At 40.5% G+C, this 19,372-nt stretch overlaps 1 protein-coding gene across 2 annotated transcripts in view; it reads right to left on the bottom strand.

Annotated features, from left to right (window-relative positions):
- Positions 1 to 19,372, bottom strand: part of EPHA3 (EPH receptor A3) — a 223,914-nt gene that overhangs the window by 58,216 nt on the left and 146,326 nt on the right. For both annotated transcript variants that reach the window (XM_035315180.1, XM_035315181.1), the window contains exons 5-6: positions 18,534 to 18,869; positions 445 to 569 (exon numbers count right to left, since the gene is read on the bottom strand). In XM_035315180.1, the coding sequence (XP_035171071.1) occupies positions 445 to 569; positions 18,534 to 18,869 (461 nt within the window). The remainder of the gene's footprint in view (positions 1 to 444; positions 570 to 18,533; positions 18,870 to 19,372) is intronic.

Genomic DNA, 19,372 nt, shown 5'->3' with positions numbered 1-19,372 from the left:
AGTTATTTATGAGAAGTGGAAACTTTCACAGTGCAAAGCAGTCCCTGAAACGATAGTCCATTTCTTTTCCACATCGCCTTTGTGTAACATGTTTGTGGAAGTACCAACACATGGATGCTGACAAATTACTCTATGAATATTGACAGCATAATAGAACTCAGTAAATAAAGTGTACATAAGACAAAAAAAAAAAAAAATGTATTGCATCATTTCAGAATTAGTTTACATTTGTTCTGATGCATTTAGGGGTGAACTTCATAGACAACAGTACTTAACGGTTTCATTTTGTATTTTCATGATGTTCTGCTTCCCAAAAATGGAAGTGTTTCATCACTACTGAGGCATACAGTGAGTGAATAGGGGTGTCTCTGAACCCTTGACTTAAACAAGACTTAATAACTACATTACTAGCACAAGAACCTCCCCATCAGTGTTTCTTCCCACCTTTTCGTAGTATTTGACCTCATAGTCCAAGATGATTCCATTTGGATGCTCAGGTTCCTGCCAAGACAGAGACACACTGTTCCTGGATGTCCGGTCCTTCCTTATTACTGTGATGGGGGATGGAGCTGTATAGGGGACGGGGTGAGCAAGGAGGAGAGAAAAACAAACCAAGTTTATCTCCGTTCCAATCCTTGGCAAAGAGTACTGTTTCCATTTAAAAGACTCATGAGCATAGGTCTGGACTTTTATCAACATTCAGCAGCTGGATTATCGTCCTGGTACACGTGCCTTACAGTGCGCCGGCCTCAAGGAAAATGAGCTGAGATTTTCTGTTAGACTGGTGGACTAGTGGCAAAACAGCAGATGGTTTCAATCTGCTACTACAGGGTAAGCAATGAAAAACATTTGATGTACCAGAAGAGAACAAAACAACAGGACTACCTATTTGTTATAATGCTGACATATTATCATTACCAGACTATGCAGAACTCCGATATTCTTTTCATAAGCAAGTGTAAAATGGTGCTGGGATGCCCCATGCACCACTGCTAACTGCTTCCTGCAGAATAGAGCCTCTTTTATAACGCTATTTGGTAAGTTCTCCAGATACAAATTGCTCCCATATACCACTTTTCCTTTACCACACTGCTTTGAAAATGAAATCTGAAGAAAAAAATACCTAAACTGCAGAATAACCTCATTTCTGATCTGCATTAATCATGGTTAGGCACGACAATTGGTTGCATGCTACAGACTCACCCACCACCCAAAACTTGGAAATACTATCAACGTCAAGGAGAAAAAAAAAAAATAAAATAAAATAAATGATAATTACCTAAGATCCTTTAACATGGGTTCATCTTCAGACCACCCAGCTCTATGGGCTGTTCCAAGACCAGGCCTAGGTTTCCTAGGCTCACTGAGAACTATGCAAGTTTTTATTTATTTATTTTTATTTTTTCCCCACTTCTTATGGGTTGGCTTCCTACTCCAAATGTCTCTCGTCCGTGGTTTTGGCCAAAATTCATCAGATGATAACTTACAGATCACATATTAAAGGTTGTAACTGTCTTTAAAAAGAAAAATCTCTTACCAATAAACAGCCTTTTATCTTAACATGTAAAACAAATGTGTTTATAAGTTCACATTGTGCTATCCTAATAAAAAGGCTATAGCTGATCCAAACAATTTAATTTCAGCTGAATCCTATGAAGTTTTTATTGTTCATATAAAACTGGTTGCACTTTACAGGCTTTACACATTTGCATGTATTAGCCATTGCCCTGCGTGTTTGGATTTTCATCTCCCCAAATTTATGCTGCGTTTGGTTTTGCTAAACTTCCACTAAAATGTACCTCCTAGTATCGCATCATAACCTAATAGCCTCCTTTAGCTGAGTAGAGCATCATGAAAGCTGCATCCACCCACGTAAGAAATATCTATATACACACTTTCACAGCTGTTCTGGGCTGAAATGCATCCTTTGGACAGCATTTTTACATACCACATGGTTCCCAACAGCTTCCTGACAGGACTAAAAAGTTGTAAAAATCCTTTTTTTTTTTTTTTTTTTTTTTTTTTATCCTCACTAAACACGAAGTATTTCTCCTGAATTTAAATTATTGAAGATCATTTATTTTTAAGTGCAATGAGAAAGTCTCTTGATTTTACTTAATCTCACCAGACCATACTGGCTGAAGAGCCAAAAGGCACTAGTGCAAGGTATACAGGACTGGCTGGTAATGAACATCCTTCAGCAATTCCACTCGAATTTCACTAGGGCACAAACCATCACTGGAGCCAAAACACAAACCAGTGAGCTGGCTGGACTGCTCGGCCCTAGCCAGCTCTATGCTAAGTCATAGACCCACGCCTGCTGCTTTATGCTCCTGTAAATCATTTTTATATATTCTCTCTAAGTCAAACTACTTATCTTTTTCTGTGTTTGAATACAGTGCCAAGCCCAGTACCCAGCTGGTAACACTTCCCATTAAGGTAACATTAATACAGATTTTATGAATAATTAATATATGATTAACAGAAATGGCTCTTCCCCTAATAGATTATGGTAATTTGTGCTATAACACACTTCTCATGGCAGGCTGAAATAATCTTATATGTGCCAATACAGATGTGACTTAAAAAAAGCTTCCTTCCAACACAGCATTAATTATTTTAAGCTAATTTACACACATCTTTGCAGATGCTACCAGTAACTTATCTCACAGCGGCTTACTAGAAAAGCGTCTGCTCTGCAGTTATCAATAACGTTATAAAACATTCATATACCTCTTCTGATCCCTAGGGTTCTCAAAGCTGCTTAGAAATCACACATACACAGTGTCTGAAACAGACAGCATCCCAGGGCATGGGCAGGTGGAGGAGAGACTAATGATCCCAGGGAACAAAAAGTTTCAGGGCCCTTCAGTCTAACACACAGAGCGGATCTGGTTTCTGCTGCACGGAGCTGCGCTCTACCAGCTGCTGGACTGTTGAGCTATGGAAATTATGTATATAAACACACATATTTGAAATATATATATATATATATACAAATCTGTTTAAATCATTGCCTTAACTATGTGTGTGACAGAAGTTATCTAGTTTTACACAGCCTTCAGTGCATAAAGGAACAGTTCCACCAGATAATTTTGTGCTGCACTATCTGCTTCCAGAGGATATGCCACACTATTTCTGTTCAGAGAGGAAGGTGTTTGTAATTTCATTTTTAATTTTTTAATCATTTTGCATATTATCTTTTCATTATCTTGTTAAACAAGATAAACGCCTTATACATCATCTGAGCATTTTAACTTTGAAGCACACACGATTTTGAAAATCAACATCTGGGTGGGGATTTCATCATTTTCCTGCTGTTCCCATCACCTCTGTGTTCACATTGGATTTCACATGCAATAGTTGACTATGAAGTGTCCCCTCCATCTCTGTCACAGGAAGCAGAGCCCTGGAGAGGTCCCTGCCTTCACAGGGACCTCTTCCAGCAGCCAGCCTGGCTTTCCCAACACCAGTCTTCACTGCAAGCTTAGATGGAGGTGACATGGTCTTGGCTGTGCCTGCTGCCTTGCACAACATGTGTCTGTGTGTCTGTCTGTACTTACTCTGTTGTCTGTTTGCCAGATATAGGTCTAGCTCCATCTCCTCTACTAAAATGAGACCAAGTGAGGAACATATACCAATTATTCTCTGGTTTGACCAAGTCAAGATAGAAAGCAAAAATGACCACCACAGTTCATGGTTCAAGCTTTCTTGGCTTGTTTGAAAGAATCTGAACTATTCAAGTTCTAAATGTCAATGCAAACGTTAGGTTTTCTGCTTTTTCTGTTGGATAGGTAGGTTTGAAAGTGTTAGAAGTCCTTCAACCCTAACATAAGTAAACATCTTGTTGAGACCAATTTAAAGTTTATGCTTAGATCTACTGCAATCAATGGATTTAAGATGTGGTTAAAGTTAAGGTAAGCTCTAAGAATGTATTGTCCTGCATGGGCATAGTCATGTGACAACACAAGTGCCTTTGCCACCCTACACTCAGGTCAGGGGTGCATTTAGGAGGAATAAATAGACGTTTGGACTATGGAATTAATTTCATTTTGTACACATCCCTAGAACACAATGCTATAAATAAACAAACAAATAAAAAACAAAAACAAAAAATCATATAAGCTGTGTTCTAAGTAAGTGTCTTTTGATATGTACATATCTTCTTTTTTCCCCTTAAATATTCTTGAATATACCCTGTGAAGCAGAAAAGGACTACCTCCAGCCAAGCCCAGAAAGCTCTGATAACCTCAAAACAACCATTTCTGGCCCAAAGTAGAAGTCAGTTTTAACTTCCATATTGTAAGACAACTTCTCACCACAAAGCCTGTGTTTTATTGCCTCCTCTGAAGAGACTGAAGTTCTAGCAAAGAGACAAATTCCTGTTGAAGGAAGTTAACATGATAAACCGTTAAACAAAAGAGAAATCACCAAGAGTAGTGCTGCATATTAATCTCTTGGATGAGGAAGATAGAGATGAGTTTCTTGTTTCCTGAAGACCATTAAATAGCTACAGTACGATCAGACTGAATTCAAAATCAGGCTACGGAAAGGAATAGAAGTACTTCATACTTTAATTGTCAATTTGTCATTGCAGTTTCAGGATTTTCCTTTCTTAAAAGTGAAAAACAACAACATTGTGCAACAACAGAATGCTAGAACAAATCTAAGTGGCTGCCGCTCCCATTGACAAAATCAAGGTTGTTTCTACAGGATAGCAACAAATGACGTATTATAAAGCATTTTTAGATAAGAAGTTTTTTAGAATAACGCTGAAGCATCAACATCAATACAAAGATCGGTTGCATTAATTACCACTTAGAGAATGTGAGTTTCAAAGCAAAACTTAAGGAGAATACTTTTTTTTTTTAGTAAAGAGTTGAATAAACAGCATTTCAGGGACTGTTGGATAAATCCTGTTGATCATACACCTCTATGTATTTACATTTTTATTGGTGTTGTGATTTATGTATTAGTACTTGTCCTGGTTTGAGTTAAGATAAAGCTAATTTTCCTCCCAGTAGCTGGTAGGGTGCTATGTTTTGGATTTAGGATGAGACTAATGTTGATAACACACTGATGTTTTACTTGTTGCAGAGCAATGCTTACACTAAGCCAAGGACTTTTCAGCTCCTCGCTCTGTCCTGCCAGTGGGCAGGCTGGGGGTGCAGCAGGAGCTGGGAGGGGACAGACCCAGGACAGCTGACCCAAACTGGCCAAAGGGGTATTCCATACCATCTGGGGTCATGCTGAACAATATATAGGGGTGGCTAGCCAGGGTGGGGGATGGGGCAGCTGCTTGGGGATAGGCTGGGCATCAGTCAGCGGGTGGTGAGCAATTGCATTGTGCATCACTTGTTTTGTACATATTATATTATTTTATTTTCTGTCCTAATGAACTGTCTCTATCTCAACCCACAGGCTTCAGTTTTTCTCATTTCTCTCCCCCATCCCAGAGAGGGAGGAGGGAAGGTGAGTGAAGGGCTGTGTGGTGTTTAGCTGCCAGCCGGGTTAAACCACAACAGTACTCCTTTACTGGGTTGTTTGTTTTGCTTTTATAATCAACTTTAGGCTTGTGTGGCCATGCATGGACAGATTATGTCATTTTTTACTTCAACAAGAAAGTGCTTATTCTCAGTAGTCACATGCAACCTATATAGGGACATTTTTTATGCATCAGATGGTTACTCTTGCTCCGGTACTACAGTGTAACTGGTTTATGACTAGTTTAAGCAGTTAATATGAACATTCAAAACTCCCTAGAGCTACAAGGGGAAATGTTCTTTGAGCGCTCAGTGCTGTTAGGTAGCATTTGTGACAACTGGGAATGTGGATGTTGAAAAGGTAACGAATGCAATGATCCAGAGAGCTTAGGCTCACAAGTGTAAAACCCTCCTCACTCACAACTATTAAAGGTGCAAGCAAATAACATGAAGGATCTAGCAGAGAGGACAATAAAACTTTGCTCAAATTGATTTCCCAGAGAAACTGACCCCAACAGATCATTTGTTTTCCTCCAGTTTAATAGCAGCTGTATATAAATCTCCTTATTGACTTTTTCTTATTCCTTGGTTATTGTTTTCATATGTGACTGGCTTACAGATGTATATACTGGAAGTAAAATTCCCTGTCTTGTGGCAGAGAGAACTCAGTATTAACTTTGGAAAGCCATGTGTGTACAACTGCTGAAATATTTAGAGTCGCGTTGTTTCTTGCTTAGGTCTCTGGATCACAAATTAAATTTTAGGGAAAGCCTTGTAGAGCTCTGCAGGATTTCATTCTATAAATGTCTGTGGTCTGCTCACTTCCAGCTTTTGCTTGCAACCAGCTATCAGTGTCAGACAGTAACGTATTCCCAGTTATGCTGAGAGATGGTGATCACGAACAAATCTGAGCCAGCAAAACTGACTGTATTACCCAAATTGCAACTTCTGCACTGTTGAATAAGTGGAAGGCTTGCTCCTTTTTCTTTCTTTAGAAAACTGGTAATTTTATTATCTAATCATACTGCTGTAGTCTGATACAACATATACATTTTCTTGAATGCCCCTAGGAAGTAATGTGGAACCAGAACAGTAAACAAAGGTCATAATCTCAGAATGAGAGCTGCAGCCTCTGACAGTGAGATCCACTGGGACCCAAACCCAAATCTGTAAGTCTTGGAGAACCAGTGTCCAAACCACAAAACCATCATAGAGTGCCAAGCATAAAGACCAAGGTCTGAACGAATAAACTAGTCTCTCACTTATAGGCAGTTTGTCTCAAAATCTGAAGTCACATCCACAAAGTGAGGACACGTGGCAGCACTTACCCAGCTGCAAGCATCGTGTGCCCATGTTCAGCTGGATCCAGCACAGCCAGACACCCTGCACGTACATGTTACATCTAAGCAAAAAGAACCCTCCACCTGGGTTTTTACGTATTGCCTTTCTATCTTCAAGTTTACCCAACCATTACACTGTCAAACAGCATTCAGCCTGTGCCAGAGTCCTAAGTAACAGACTCATTGCAAATCAGTACAATGACACAACTCCATGATATGATCATATTATATTTGTATGAACTGCTGCACTTACCCTTGGACCCTTTACATCTCCAGCGTCTAGCCTGTGGATTAACATCTAGGTGGTTTATTACAGAAGACTGCTCCCAGAAAACAGCAGTTGCACTATTTTAAGACTTCTTGGATTGCTCTACTATTTACTTTCCTCACTGAGCAGTTACATGTGCTGCCAGCCCCCACGCTGCTGTGCTACAGCAAGTAGGGATGGGGCTGGTCCCACAAGCATGTATGTTCCAAAAAGGCACGGCCAGAATAGGGTCCCCAGGGGCACCCAGGGCATGGGGCAGAAAGGGGAAACAACTACACTTTAACAACATTTTGGAAACCTGCTAAACCTGCATCCTCCTCCTCCAGATGCAATTCCCCACCTCTTGGCTGTGTGTGCAGACACAGTCCTTTGCTCTTTAATCTCCAGGGCACGCAGTTAAACCGGCAAGGTACGTTTGCATGCGCTCTTGCACCTTTTGCTCGAGCTTCAGCAGACTCAGTATAGTTTTATGACTTGCACTGTAAAATGTCATCTGATTCTGCAACATCATTAGGCGACTGTCAGCCAGAATGCAGTGCACCTTTCCTGTCACCAGAGGTGAGGATTTAGGGAACCTATCCATCCCAACAGCAAAAGGCCCATGGCAGCCTACAGGGCTGTATCACTGGATCCAGGCTGGATCCGAGCAGCATGCAATCGTAATCAAAGGTTCACCCTTTATGTGAGTGGGCTACCAAGACCTGGGCATTTACACAAGTCAAAATGAGGAAAACATGAGGAGAAAACTTTTAGGGTAAAATAGAAGCAGATTAACTTTGGATGAAACAGAGCAGTGTAGGGCAGCTGTTTCTGCCAGAAAAGGGATACAATATTTTGGAGACTAACTGGTTTGTGATTATTTTAATGGATGATTTCCTGCATTGTGGCTGAAGCACTCCACCGCATCTGGAAGCTGGTGGACTCTATACTGTTGTTACGGTCTCCAGAGCGGCTGCAGGCATTGCACAGGTGCCACAAAGGAAAGAAAGCAGGGAACTAAAAAAGGGAGAATGCTCAGCTTCAGGCAGGAATTGCACTAAAAGGCAGCTGCTTGATTTCCCTCTCAAGTGCAGAGAAAGGCAACCTTGTGGGCAGCAGCTGTCACTGGAAAAGTGATTGTCAGAGCTCATTTCTCACTCTTACAAATAAATTCTAAATTAAAAGCAAACTTCATTAAGTGGTGCACGTTCATGTTCTCATCTCTCCCCCTTTTTATTAAGAGAGATAGCAAATGCTTTCCACAGAACGAACCAAACGTTAGACCTACTCATATGTTTAACACGTGTGTAATAAATCACGGAAACACCATGTCCATTTGGGAAGTATCAGCCTGCACAAGGCACTCACCTCAAAAACTGAAAATTATGGTGCCACGGCGCTCACAGCTGTTATTTCACAGAGGAGACAAATGCCGTATATGCTTTCACTAGGATTCAGCCCAAAGGTACTCAAATATAAATGTTATTCTTTCTGTTCTCTGTTTGAGACAGTGATGGTTGGAGCTTATCAATACTTGATATTTTTTGCTGTATGTGTTTAAGACCACATCAGTTTAAAATAAACTTTTGCTTTGCCTTTCCCACCCCATTGTTACGTTACTTTATAGGATGTTAGCATCTCAGGCTTCCTGATGTAAAGTTTTCAGAAAGAACAATTTTTTCCCCATGACTGTGACGTCAACTGTCAGATGCTGGGTAGGCTTTCTCCTTCCAAGGAAGTTATTACTTCAACCAAAGAAATGCCATTCACAAATGAAGAAGTGTATTTCAGAGCCATCTCTAGAAATACCAGTATCCAAAATCAGAGAAGACAGCCATTGCATTCAGCTAAGTAATTTCTGATATAAAATATTTTTCTCTTTTTAGGTAGTTACCATGAAGTCTTGAACAGATCTGTCAGTAAGTTCCAACAAAGTCTTTTCAACTTGGTCAGAAAACACTGAATGGGAAGAGTATTTCTCAAATCTCTGGCCCTGTTATTCCTTGATAGTTTCACGGTCAGCTGTAGACCAAATGATTTTGTGAAAGCTAACCAGAACATGAGAATCTGATGGAACAGACCTGAAAGGTCATCACATCTCCATTCACTTTCTTTTGGAGTTTGGGATGATTTTACTGTTATCTTTGTTTTTAATCAGTTTCTTTATATATAACAGCATAGTTTACTAAAAGGATATGTATTCTGCTACAACTCTTTTTTATTTTAAAATGCTTTTAAATGTTAAATACTGCATTAATGATTCCCGTTGACAGGGATAGTCCCCAAACCCAAGGAAAAAGCCACCTTTTTTTTTTTTTTTTTTTTTTTCTCCAGTTCTCACTGCCTGCAAATTGTCTAGATGGAGGAGCTTCAAGAAGCAAGGGAAATTGACAGTTTTGCTTACAGTCAAGAGGGACAGAGATTATTTCCCTCAGTGATCACTCAGAATGCTAGCACAGATAGAGCAGTCAGGAAACTAAGGAATTATATTTAACTGAGGTCTAACCATCCTGTTAATTTACATTTTGTTCTTTTCATTATTTTACCAAACCAAGATATTAAATGAGAACCCATGTGTATCTTCACATTAAAGACTGATAGAAGTGGTATAGAAAAACATTATCCACCATTTCACAATGACTTCTGAAAAAGGTAAAGTGGGTAGCTAAAAGCACAGAAGGGGAAAACACTGGCTGGGCCCAAACTTCACCTTTGAACTTCCCCTAAGGTCACGAGCCTTCACACAAGGACCGTGTTCACACAGAAGAGACAGATGTATGTCAGAGGCTTTGAATCCTCAGCATAGCTTCCTCCACATCCAGGGGAAAAGGGATCAAAGGCTTTGCAGGCAGAGCTTCTCCAGCTAATAACAGGCTATGCATGGAGTGACATTGTTAAAACACTTCCCTTTTATATCCCTAAAGGAGGAGTTTTATTGAGTTAAAACGATCCTTGAATAGCCTCTGGGCTGAACTGTAAAACACATTTGAAAGGCGTAAAATCTTTATTTATGCCAGCAATGTTTGAAACTCAAAAGATAAATGTCATTCAAAAAACAAGCATGTCCTAGGTATTCAGTACATAATGGGGCACAGCTGTAATAACAGTCAATGAACCAGAGACTCCCTACATCATGTCATTAGCTCACTTTTAATAAGTCTATCTTCTTCTCCTTTTCATAAGGACCATAGGGAAAGAAAGAAATATATCATGCACCAAACATCTGTGGCTTTCTTAAATTGTCTCTTTTCAAAGATATATCTACTTAAGGGACCTGTCTTGGGATATAGATTGTAAAGTGCACACAACCTTTCTAAATATGGATTTTATTTAACCAGGGAGCATCACACGTCATTTCTAAGTTGTGGAAGACCGTGCAGTCTAGCCTGACAGAAAGAAGTCTGAATGCAGAGATAGTTCTCACAAGCAATCAGAGACCCATATTCAAATAAAGCTTGCTGCCCAACTTGGTGTTGAATTTATTCCCTCAAAGCAACAGATTTCAAGCAAGCATAACTCTAGTTCTGAGGAGGTTTTAACAGCTTTCCCTGGGAGCCAGGTAAGTCTTTGCCTACAACAGAATGGAAAAATTCTGATTTCTTCTTTATTTTACATGTTTATCTTCCAAGGTGAAGCTGAATGGATGGCTTGAAACTTTCTGTCTACAAATGAAACACATAGATCAAGATATTACAAACCAGCTACACCTACCCTTTAAGCCAATCCTCCCAGAGATCCAAATTTCTGTGCCTAGTGGCCCGTTTTGTTCTCAAAGTTTTTTTTTTGTTTTTTTTTTTGACTATTTGTTGATTCTAGTCCCTCAAAAGAGCTTCTTACTGCCCTACCTGTTACCTTCTTCCTTAGCTAGCTTATCCCTGCTGCATTTCAAAACTGCTACATTTGAGAGCTAATACACTTAAGGAAGAGATAGAAAGAGGAATAAAACTAAATTTGATTAAATATATGTAACAGAATGGGCTGTATGTTTACATCTGAAGAAACTATCTGGTTGATGTGGTTTTATCACATAGTTATTCATTAATCCAGAATGAATGAGAGACAAAAATGGTTAGAGTCCTCTCCCAGAAGCGATACTGCCACACCGAGGTGCACAGGAGCAGCAACTATTGCAGCCATCTGTTTTCCTACACCTTTTCATGCATGGTTTAAGTGATTAAGCAAGAACAGGCTAAATTAATTGTTCTGCTTTGTGTTTTTTGGGGGGAATATAAATAATATATAAAAGGAGGAGGTTTCTGATAATCAGTCCACTAATCTTTTAGGAAATCTCAAAATTATATGTGGAGTATCATTTTATTATTATTCTTTATGCTATAGATGTACATAGATGCCTCATCTTGGATTCAGGGACGGTTTAAGTTACCTATATGAAGAAAGCTGTGCAGAGGAAGAAATAAACATTTCACAAGTGCAAAACTGAACGGTGGGGAGAGCAAAGCCCAGGTTTAGGCTGTTAGTCACTTCATGGATGAGCATAATCACTTCATCACAAACACAGGTAGAAGTTAGCCCACAAAATCTGAGGGCAGAGTCTCAGGTCTCCTGCTGTAACAGATCCCCTTTGCTCCTCTCCTGATGCACAGCAGCAAAAACACATTGCAATTGATTCAGTGGGGACACTGGCTTGTTGGCACTGAGCTTAGCTGCTATCGCTGGCTCACAGCTGCACTGTGGAGACTGTGGAGGTTTGCAAGGCCTTAACTCCTTAAGAACTAATCAAACATAAAACTACCTCTAAAGCTGTTACACTGTGCTTTTAGCGATGAAAAGAAAACAATCTATTTTATTATCAAGCAGGCATATAGTAAAGACATGAGGTATTAAAAGCCAAACGTTTGGGCATCAGCATAGGTTTACTTGGAAAACACAAAAGCTGTAATTATTGACAATGAACTTGCTTGCTAATCATCATTTTCTGAGAACCCTGAACTCTCTGAAACTTATTGTAAATAATTGAAGGAAAATACACATACAGAGTTTGGGTTTGGAGCCAGAATATTTAGCTTGACATGGATAAGCCGCTGGATCCAGGAAACTGCTAGTGCAGAAGAAAGGCCACAGGCACAACCACTTGTACCCACCTACCCTCTACAGATTTTTGACTTTGTTCTCTTTTCTCTGCCCCTGTGGCCCCTATGGTCTAAACTGTACAACTGGATTTGCTACCTACTTGGTGACCCAAAGCTATCTTAATACAGCACATGTAAATTAAAAATACAACTGCACACAATCTCTCTTGGGACAGCACTTCAATTTTCGAGACCTTACACAGTTCTTGCAGCTAGGAAGCCCAACAACATTCTCAAACATAAATTAACTGTCTCCTTAGTAAACTGTACTAATGTAATGTAAACTTGTTTATAAACCTACTTGATTAGATCAGATCAAATCCCACATTGGGGTACTCTTCCTGTAGAAGGTTCCAATTAATTTAATATTATAAAGTAGGAAAAAACTCCTTCTTGCACTAAGTAGGACTATGCAGAGGTTTGCAGCAGTTTTACTGGAATGCTCACATTGGATTTAAAACTGCTTTTCCCCATTATCAGGCATCCTAATATTCATGTGGGGAAAGCTAGTTAGTGGAAAGTAGGTCTCAATTGACTCCCTGCTGACTCTAAGGGGGAGGGAACCATAGCTCTTGAACAGAATAGAACAATGCTGTACAATACACTGAAGAATAAGAATGAATACTGAAGGGTCTCTGATGAAAACGCTTAGGAGTGAAGCATTAACCCACAGGCAATTTATCTAAATCAAATCTCCTCCTTTAAAGCAATCTGTTCTTATGTAGGTGTTCCACAAAATAATATAACCCTACTGTAGTTTTTCCTGTTCATGTATGCATAAACTTTATGTACTATGACAAATGGTAAGAGATTTGAAGTTATCATTGCTAAATAGCAAAACAAATGATTGAATAACACTCTCTTGAATTTCTTTGAAACAAGGATAGAGGTTGACAGCCACTCCACACCCACAGGCCTTACTCTCTCCCAACTGAGTACATGTATGCAGAGTTTACTCCCCCAGGTTTCATTGAGAAGGCCTTGTTCTATGAATGAAAAATTGAAGATTAAAAGACAAGGGAAATTACTGATCAGTCCCTTCCAGGTGCTGCTATCCTCAATTTGCACATGATCACAGAAGGACTGAGGTGGGAGGGGGCCTTGCAGATCACCAGGTCCATGCCCTGCTGAAAGCAGGGTCAGTTCGAAGAGGTTGCCTAGGACCTCCGTTGGCTGGGTTTTGAATACATCTTTGACAGCTGGACGTGCCACCATCCCTTTGGACAACCTGTTCCAGTGTTTAATCACGCGGTAAAAAAGTTTGTTCCCTATGCTTAAACAGAATTTCTCATATTTCAGTCTGTACCCAATACTTCATCCTGTCACTGGACACCACTGAGAGGAGCCTGGTTCCATCTTCTCTACACCCTCCCATTATGCATTTGTATGCATGGCTAAGATCCCCCTGGGTCTTCACTCCTTCAGGATAAACAGTCCCAGCTGTCTCCGCCTCTCCTCACATGACAGAAGTTCCTGTCCCTTACGTGTGTAAGGGACGCATGTAAGGCCTGTCTCTGGACTCACCTTGCTGTGCCCATATCTCTCTTTGTACCGCAGGTGGGCCAAGCTGGACATACCACACATGGCCTCACCAGGACTCAGCAGAGGGGAAAGGTCATCTCCCTTGGCCTGCTGGCAATGCTATTCCTACTGCAGCTCCAGGTGCTGTTTTTCATAGCTGCCAGGGCACGTAGCTGGCCCATGGTCAACTTGGCATCCATCAGAACCCGCTGGTCCTTTCCTGGAAAGCTGCTTTCCAGCCAGTTGGCCTCCAACATCTCCTGGCAAATGGGGTTATTCCTCCCCAGGTGCAGGAGGCAATCAACTACGGAAATGGGGACAGCACTGGGACACAAGGGAAGGAAAAGGCTTCCTAAGACCTAGCTGACAAATCAGCGTCTGCTAGTGATGCAGATTTCTACAAGTTCTGCAAGTTCTCCTTGGCTCCTCTGGATTGCAAAGATCACTGCAGAGAGTATGTCTATTTGAAGTGCAGCTAAGTCAATTAAATACTTGGTTAAAATACCAATATTTTGCTCAGCATTCCCGAGTCAATCCGCATGACACTGTGTGATACCATAAAAACACTGACATGGCAGAAAAAAAACATTACTTTCCCATGCACTATCAGCAAAACGTGTTCAGCACAGGTATTTCCCTGACCCACTGGCTGTGCTTTGCATTAGTAAACCTCCTCCTTCAGTGCTGTAAAATGATGATCTGGTAGCATGACTGTGCTCTCCCTACCAAACCTTAGCCTTTCTGGAGTCAGTTCCACACCCTGTATCCCTTTAAAACCTCTTTAGGCTCCAGTGGGAGTTTTGTGCTTTCTACAGCCCAAAGCCAGTAAGTACAGCGCTGCCCTGACCCGGAATGAACAACTTTTGCCATTGGGTTCTTTGTAATGCTCTAAGGAAGATGCCTCTTTCTGGTTTTACAGATACTAAAAACCAACCAAACAAAAAAGCACAGACTGTGACCAGAAAACCCAACCTATAATAACTGTGCACAGGCACCTGATCACTCCAGCAGCAAGCCAGGCAGTGTAGCACAGCTGTCAGTCCCTTGCATGGCACATTCGCAATTAGCACACCACCTCGAGGGACACTGCATTCCAGACAACCTCCTGTAGCAGTCAGTGACCCTTTCTAAATGGGGTTGATTAGTATTATTAGGAGATAACATCTGTGTGGTGCGACATACTGATGTGAGGTGAGAGCCTCAGAGTGCTTCAGTATAATTTGGAAAATGCCTTATCAAGCAGCAACTGAAGGCATGTGTTACAGTGAAATCAAAGAGGATGATCAACAAGCTAAATTAAATAGAAATGTGTGCCCTTTCTCTTATTACAGCTCCAAGGACAGAAAGACTTAACAGGATTAGAAATATTGCAGTGTCATATCTGTCTGTGTAGCCATATTTTGCAATATACTTTTTTTTTTTTTTTTTTTCAGACATGTCTGCTCATTTATTCACCTTTACTGGAAGGAAAGGAAAACAAAGTGTGGTAAAAATTATGACAGACAGAAAGAAGAAAAAAGCCCAATCCATTTCCCAAAATGATTCTGAATTTCCCTCAGTGCAGGCGACTAGATCTTGCTTTTACACCAGTTTTAGAGCATAAAATGTATTAACTTTCTTGAATTTTCAATGCCAGCAGAATCAGAGTCTGAATATTTTAAACCTCACCACCGATAACAAAGAACACCTTTCCTTTACTTCCACATCAGGTTTGAAAACTCTCTACTAACACCTTGCTATGGCTTTTAGCTACAAATTCTAGAGCTCAGAAGCACTGCGTAGGCATCAGTGATTTTATCAGCAATATTTAAAGGGTGTATCTGCAAGCATATGCAAATTACAAATATGTGCATGCATGTGTGTATATGATGTGTTTACATTTAAAAATGGAGCTGCTGTGAAAGCTGACTGACTTGTTAACATATCAGCTGAATTTATTTTAACACACACTGGCAGATCTCCCAATTGCCATATTACAGAAAATTATTATTATGTATATTCTGATCTATTAAGCTGGTGATGGATGTGTAGGAGGAAACATCCACTTGTACGTTGGGAAGCACAGAGAGAAAGGTTTGATCACTTTTCAGTCGGACTTTGCAACTCAGAGACACAGCAAAATAATACAGCTGATGTGTCTCTTGAACAGAGCTTGTCTGAAGTAAAGACGCACAATGTATGATTTTTACCTCCAAGAGAACTGCCATAAACATCTAATTTTTGTCATTAGAAAATATAAACCATTCTCCAGGTCTGCCTGTGGCTCTTGGAAACTCATACACTCAGATGAGAGTGTTTTATGAGTGTGAAGATGTTCTGCAGAACAGTTTTCACTAAGCTGGGATGGACCCTGACAGCAGGTGAAAGAAGAATATGGATACTGAATCTCCAGGACTAAAACTGTAACTTCATCAAGGCCATTGCAAGGGCACAGGGCTCTCAAATCATGGCTGACAGAAGATAAAGAGCCTAGATTCAGGAGATCCTAGAGAAGAGTTACGGACCTTCTGTACTTCAATCCTCTCTGCAAAATCACAGCCTGCTGATTAACACCTTTACCTCCCTGGGCTTGCCATTGGCTCTGTCCCCAGGACCTGTCTGGCCATATTGAGCTGCACCACCATGCGTGATATCCCATCCACATAGCTCCCAAAACAATATGCCCCTTCTCCTTTCTTGGGTCCAGCACAGCATAGCCATTTAACCAAAGTTTTATCCAACTGGTAGGTACTTCTCTCCTTGAAGGAAAAGTACCTCTAGCCAGACAGTACAAATAACAGCCCTGAAGTCATGACTGGCTTTTGAGTCTTCTAGTTTCTTCCAGATCAACAGTGCTTTACATCTTTTTTTTTTTTTTTTTTTTTTTTTTAAATGCCCCCACAGTTAATTGTTAAATTACAACACAATCTAAGATGTTCAGACTTTCTCTCCCCCCCTCCCCCCCCCAGTTGTTTATGTATGACATGAACCGAAAATATGCCTCAGGTGTGCCCCTTTTATGATCTAACCAGGAAGGGAATGCTAGAGAAATTGTGTTCTTTTAATTACACTTAGAAAGATGACTTATATGGGTATTTAAGGTCTAATTTTAGCAACTTACATAATTTCTAGTGGAAATCTAACAAAGTAAATCAATCAGCATGATCAAGAGACAACACAATTAAACTTCTAACAACCTACATCACCTAAAAGTACTTGAGGCAAAAATACATACAAGTAGAAACCAAACAAATTGCTTAAGCAGTCTGTAGGTTGCATTAAACAAAATTACTGTTGCCAGAAAGGCACTGACCCTGACAACCATGTCACAGGAGTCATACATTCCAAAACAAAATCAAAATCTACCTTGCTTTGTAGTACAAAGGCAGCCAGCTCTGGGCCCTAGGGAAGAGCATTGCAAAGCAGAAGACCTTTGCAGAGAAATACCTTTCACTGATCCTAGAGAGTTCATTTAATGGAGTGTCCCCAGGTGATTTCTATCTGCTACAATGATGAACAGACTGAAACGCAATATCTCTGATACAGAAAACAGAAGAAAAGAGAGCAACTAAACAAAGGCTGCTCAAGGCACTGACACAAATATCCCCCCAAAATAACAGTAGCAAATTATTTGGAATGGACATAAAATGCATGCTTCAGAGCTGAAGTCAATGTCTAGATGAGAAAGAGATTACGAGAAGACAGTTCAATTGGGTAGATTCGCCTCTATGTGCCTACTGCACAGTTAGACAGTTCTCCAGAGCATTTGGAAATTTACTGACTGCTGTCAGAAAACCTTCTGTTCTCACATCTTTATGCCTCCCACTAGAGCAGATCTGTGATCTCAGGAGAAGAGACATAGCCTCCATGGCAAAAAACATTGTGATAACATAGCTTGCTGGGAGAATGTCTACTTAGAATGATGTTAACTTGGTTTGTGCTTTGAGGAAGACAGAAGTGTAGGTATTTTAGGGATGTGGTGTGGGATGGGAGGAGGTGGAAGCAGACTTATCTCATACACACATGCTTTTAGCACAAAGCTTCCTGATGGTGAACAGCGGGAGTAGGACTACTGCAATTTCAGCATTTAGTCTCTCTCTTTACTGGCAAACATGGCTCCAGTCTTGGTACCTAAACAAATGCTAGAGAAGAGTCTAGATTCTCCACATCTTTCAGATAAATGAAACCTTGTCAAAGGAGAAGCAAATGGTAGAATAGTGCAGCAGCAACAAAAGCTCTGATCCAACAGTCTGTGCAGACTGCTGTGCTTGTGCAGGGTCTCGATGACTTTAATAAGCCTCCACCGAAGCAGAGCAGTCCTTTTGCACACTATCAACCACGAGCCCAGGACCTAATTCAGTATGCAGCTCCACACCCCAATCATGTTGGCAATGAATCAGAATTGCTGAGAAAACTTGCAAAGGAAAAAAAAAAAAAAAAAGCAACATTTTAAACCTAATTTAATGTTAGCTTTTGATGTGACTAATATCAAAGCATTTTTTCATTCTATTTAATCAAAATTAATCACTAAGATTACTACAGTAATTTATGTTGGAGATTATTGAAATGAGTGTTTTAATAAAATCTGGTTTTATTAATAAAACACATTCTGGCTATGGGATCGTACAAGTCTGCTATTAGAGACTATTAACTGGGGACTGGGAGTTAATCATAACAGCCATGCTGCCAGGTCCTTTGACAGCAACACATGCTGGGTTTGTTTCTGCTTTTACTTTTACTAGCATATTCAAGTCAATTAGTTACCCTAGCACATAAGCATTCAGAGTAACTCCTGTAAAGCAGCGAACGGAGACAAAAGTACATACGTCTCAGTAGTTTTGCACAAAGAAACAGTAATCAGAAGGAGACTCACCAGCCTGATTAGTCGTGATGCTGACAGCAGCAAATTGTCTGGAAAGTGTACTCAAGTCAGATACCCCATTGACTGCATCAATCTCAAAAGTGTAATTAGTATGTGCCAAAAGGTCCACTACTGTCACCGTGGTGTTGGTGAGGCCAGTCTGACCCGGTAAGAATCGCACGTTGTCACTACACGGCTCACATAGCTTGCTGCTTCCTCCGCATTTTTTGCAAATGATGTTGAAAGTTACATCTTTCCGACCTCCCGTGTCAAGGGGCCAGCTCCAGTCCAGGATAACAGACGTTTCATTGATGTTAGAGATAACATTTCTTGGAGCAGAGGGTGGTCCTACAAAAGGAAAGCAAAGGCATGGGTTTTTCTGTAGTGTGCTAAGATGGGGGTAACAAGGACGCAAACATACAAAAGCAAGTACCATAAGTAACCAAACTCCTCTAGTCATTCCTGTAGAGAGACTTGTAAAATATCACTGGACTACAGACCTAGTCTGTCAAGGACCGTGTTTTAGTATACACAAGTGTTATTCCCAGGGAACAATTCAGGACTAAGGGCTGCTTTACTAGAGTTGTGCAGCACAGCTACTGGTAATTGCACTTGGATTTTGCTGAAGATATTGTTAACAGTTTTAAAGTCCCAGCTCTCCTTCTGTGGTCTGACAGAGAATAACAAAGAGAAAGTGAAAAGAAAAAGACATAAACCTAGCTCAAGAATCTTTGGTAGCCTGTCCAACACATAAGAAAACATGGGAGGCAGTGGATGGCTGACTGCAATGGAACATGAGAGGAAGCAAGCAAGCTGCTCAGATACAGGAGCAAGAATGACAGCCCCGAGCA

This window comes from Oxyura jamaicensis, chromosome 1 (assembly GCF_011077185.1).
Source record: "Oxyura jamaicensis isolate SHBP4307 breed ruddy duck chromosome 1, BPBGC_Ojam_1.0, whole genome shotgun sequence".
Taxonomy (NCBI): Eukaryota; Metazoa; Chordata; class Aves; order Anseriformes; family Anatidae; genus Oxyura; species Oxyura jamaicensis.
The sequence above is the reverse complement of the archived record's forward strand: the minus strand, read 5'-3'. Positions and strand labels throughout refer to the sequence as shown.